The sequence below is a fragment of the Parus major genome, chromosome 26, assembly GCF_001522545.3.
Source record: "Parus major isolate Abel chromosome 26, Parus_major1.1, whole genome shotgun sequence".
NCBI classification, from domain to species: Eukaryota; Metazoa; Chordata; class Aves; order Passeriformes; family Paridae; genus Parus; species Parus major.
The window spans coordinates 359,993-363,903 of NC_031795.1; the positions used below are offsets into that span (position 1 = coordinate 359,993).

General features: G+C 57.8%; 1 protein-coding gene across 11 annotated transcripts in view; it reads right to left on the minus strand.

Annotated features, from left to right (window-relative positions):
* Nucleotides 1–3,911, minus strand: part of PPFIA4 (PTPRF interacting protein alpha 4) — a 64,740-nt gene that overhangs the window by 2,769 nt on the left and 58,060 nt on the right. For 8 of the 11 annotated variants that reach the window (XM_033519891.1, XM_033519892.1, XM_015650776.2 and 5 more), the window contains 6 exons: nt 3,681–3,707; nt 2,643–2,818; nt 1,883–1,980; nt 1,116–1,291; nt 821–889; nt 94–271 (listed from right to left, as the gene is read on the minus strand). In XM_033519891.1, the coding sequence (XP_033375782.1) occupies nt 94–271; nt 821–889; nt 1,116–1,291; nt 1,883–1,980; nt 2,643–2,818; nt 3,681–3,707 (724 nt within the window). The remainder of the gene's footprint in view (nt 1–93; nt 272–820; nt 890–1,115; nt 1,292–1,882; nt 1,981–2,642; nt 2,819–3,680; nt 3,708–3,911) is intronic. The other 3 variants (XM_015650784.2, XM_015650779.2, XM_015650778.2) reach the window with 1 other exon arrangement.

Below are 3,911 nucleotides of genomic sequence, written 5' to 3' on the forward strand. Positions count from 1 at the left end.
ATCCCTCTCCTCTCCTGGTGTCACACCCATCCTTCCCCACGTTCCCTAAGGCCGATCAGGGGTGGGAGGGGACCCTCTGGAAGGCTGACCCACCTTCCGGGGGCATTTTCTTGGCTGGAGGGGCTGGAGGGGGCAGTGGCACGAGGCTGGTGACACGGAAGCCGGCGGGGAGGGTCTCAGCAGAGCCGCTCAGGAGGTTGATGCTGTGCACGTCCCGCGGGCGGAAGCGCTTGCGCCAGGACGGCGTCCGACGGAAGGTTTTGTCATCGCCCTGCAGGGAACAGCGTGATCAGTGCCAGCCCCTCCTGCCCCTGAGACACCAGCTAACACCTGTCCTTGGTGACCAGCTCCAGTAAGGTGGGGGATCAAACTGGGCCAAGGACACAGGACATCCTGCTGGGATCCCATGGCATTGGACCCTTTCCAGCTCATGTCTCCTCTCTACTGCCTGCCTGCAAACATTGATGCCTGGGAGATATCAACACAGAAGTCCCAGTAAAGACTCCAAGGGATGCTGGGCTCATGGCAGAGGAGCTCCAGCCCTCAGAGCACCTCCCCTGGACTCTCTCCAGCAGCTCCACGTCCTTCCTGTGCTGGAAGCCCAGGGCTGGAGGCAGCTCTGCAGGTGGGGTCTCACCTGAGTGGGGCACAGGGGCAGAATCCCCCCTGCCCTGCTGCCCATGCTGGGGGATCAGCCCAGCACACAGTGTGGGGTTCTGGGCTGCCACAGCACATGGCTGGGGCACACTGAGCTTCTCATCCTCCAACACCCCCAGGTCCTTCCCCAGTCTCCCAGGACATGGAGAGGTCTGGCACTCACATCATCCAGCCTCCGGTCCGTGCCCAGGGCGAGCAGGTTGTTGAACTCCCTCTCTAGCACTTGTCGAGCCTGCAATTAACAAAAAAATTATTATGCCTCATCAATGGGGAATGTGCTTCCAGCCCAAACTTCCATCCTAGGAAAGCCTGAGTGTGACAGAAAGAGCCCCCCTGTGCCATAGGAGAGCTCTGCTCTGAAAGGGAGAGCTGAGCTGGTGACACTGGTGCCGTCACACCACAGCCGTGTCCCACACTGGCCACTCTCCTCCAAAATCCCCCAAGGACCCTGCTCCTACCTGGGTGTTCTGGGTGGGGATCTGCAGCACAAGGGCCAGGCTGTTGTGGTCAAAGTTCTCATCGAGGGCCAGCAGGGCCCCGTGCACGCCACTCTCCACCAGGTTGTTCCCGTACTCACGCAGCCCGATGGACTGGATCCAGTGAATGACCTGGTCATTGGTCCACACCAACACATCTGCACGACAGCAAGGACACGGCTCAGGGCCACCTCTCGCCACACTCCTGGCTCTGAGGAGCTCTGGGGATGTCCTGAGGCCCTTTCCCTCTGCCCCAGGATGATCCTGGGACTCTCCTTCCCAAGCCAGCAGTAAAACCAGGAGCTCGAGTGCCATGAACAGCTCAGTTCAATTTACCAAGCTCAAAGCTGAAATAACAGGCAGAAAACAACTGTGAAAATTAATCTTAAGAACCCACGGCTGCTGATGTAATTAGGGGCATTATCAATAATGAGATGTAATCCAAGCAGCAGCCAGATGCACAGGGAATCTCAGGACACTGACAAGGAAGGGGAGGCTGAGCAAGCTGGGGATGTCCTGAGTAGTGAAATGGGCAGAGAAGATCATGGGATGCTCAGGCTGCATCTTTGCTTTCCCCTGCTCCCTCCTCATGCCTGCCTGGGGTCAACTGATAAAACACTTGGAGCAGCAAGGAGGTCCCTCAGGAGAACAGCCTTGTGGGCTCCAATAATGGGTTAAAAACAAGAGATGGAAGAGAGACCAGCCCTGGGTATCTTGTCCTGCTCTGGGGCGGGACAGGGGGTGCTGACCTTTGATTTCATGCTGGGTCTCCTCTCGCCTCCTCTCGAGCTCTTTGCGGTCGTAGTTGAGCCTCTTGAGGCACATGATGCCGTACTGGAGGCTGGTGCTGCAACAACACAGGGGACACTGGGGTCCCTCCCAGCCCTCCAGGACACCTGGCTGGGGGGCACCCGGCTGGGGACCTCCCTCTCTGCCTGCTCCCCACACACCCAAGGTCAGGGATGGGGCAGGACAGACACAACCCAAAGCTGGAAAATGGGGAACGTCCTCTCCCTTCCATGGCAATTCCCACCCCATCAGTTTGAGCCTGTTCCAGCTGCCTGAGAGTGCACAGATCCAAATGATCCTCACCCTTGGTGGCTGGAGAGGGGAGGGGGAACCAGCCCATGGGGGCTGCTCCAGGCTGAAGGGCTCAGCCCTGGAGGTGACCCTGGCAGGTCCATGGGTCAGGGTGGGACCCCATGGCAGGGAATGGAACAGCCTTCTGCACTGGGCTGCTGGCAGGCAGCAGTGGAGCACCAGCTGGGAAGAGCCTGAAGTTTTGCCCACAGTTTGCTCCACAGCCAGGGGAAGGCCTGGTCCTCTGTAATTCTGCAGCAGGGAGCGAGGTGAAAGAGAACTTCTGCCTGTAAGAGCTGCCCCAGCTGAGGGTGGTGAGTCCAGCCTGGAAGAGCCATCCAGGGCTGCCCAAGACAGGGGAGAATCCCTCAAATCCCGCCCTCCTCTGCTCCATGTGCACACTAGGAAGCTGCAGGGGCCAGGACTCACCGGTGGAAGCTGTCCACCATCTTCAGGTGCACCCGCAGGTCCTTCTTGGTCAGGTGGTCCAGCATCCTCGCGTCCACCAGGCATTCCATGAAGTAGCTGCGGTACTGGGGCAGACCCAGGCTGGGCAGCCACTCGTTCCCCACCCACTCGTGGTTCATGTCCCCATAGGCCAGGGTCTGCAGAGAAGCACATGGAGAAGCTGGGGAGAACCCAGGGCTTGGTGGAGCTGCAGAACCCCAGGAGATCAGGGACAGCCCAAAGGGGTCACGATCCTGAGGCTAAACCCAGGCCTGGGTGGTGCTGAAGGAGCTGGGGGGAACAGTCCTGCTGGCCATGATCTGTGTTCTGCTCATGCGCCCCAGGAAACAAAACAGTGGCCAAAAGTATTGGCAAGGGACAACTGGACTTTATGAGCAGCTGCCTCTGGAAAAATCACATTCACTGAAAGAGGAAACAACTGAGCAACAGGTTCCAGTGCATTCCCAACCCATTTCTAAGAATCTCTACTTCAGTAATCTCTATTTTATGACTTCAAAACAAACAAAAAGGTCAGTTTTGGGAAAAGACCCCACCCATTCACTTCCACTGCAAAATGATTTTGGGTCTAAAAATGAATTAAAATCCACCAGAAGGAAAGTAAAGCATTTAAGAGGGATAAAACCAGAAGAGATGGATCCAAGCAGGACTCTTTCCTGCCACCTTTTTGGTTCATAAAAATCATCTCTATGGACTCAGGGCTACAAAATAGGTGACAAAGTCAACGTGCAGCTGGAATCCTGCCTGCATGCAGGGTGGTCACACAGGTGGGGGTTCTTAACACAGGCTCTGGATCTCACAGAGGGCCCAGGAAAAGCCACTGCCTGGAGCAGAGAGGGGCCCAGGAGGACATCCTGTACCTGAGAGATGGCCCAGAGGAGCAGCCATGGGGTGCAGGTAAAGCCCCCAAGGCCTCAGTGAACATCACTGCCCCAAGCATCTCCAGCTCCTCCCCGACCACCCCATGCACCCCCCCGGACAAGGGTGGCCCGGGGACCTCACCTGTGCCCAGCTGCCTTCCTCTGTGTCCTACGTGTGACACACGCAGCATGTCAACAGAAAGGACAGAGCAGTCAGTACCTGCTGGCCCTGACCAGATCAGGGCACCGAGCATGGCACCCCTGAGGGACCCCACACGGCTCACTCCTGCAGCCTGGGGACCTCAGCCTTGGTCCTGACCACCCTGGCTCCCACCCCATCTCTAACCAAGAATACAGGACGGAGGAGGAGGAG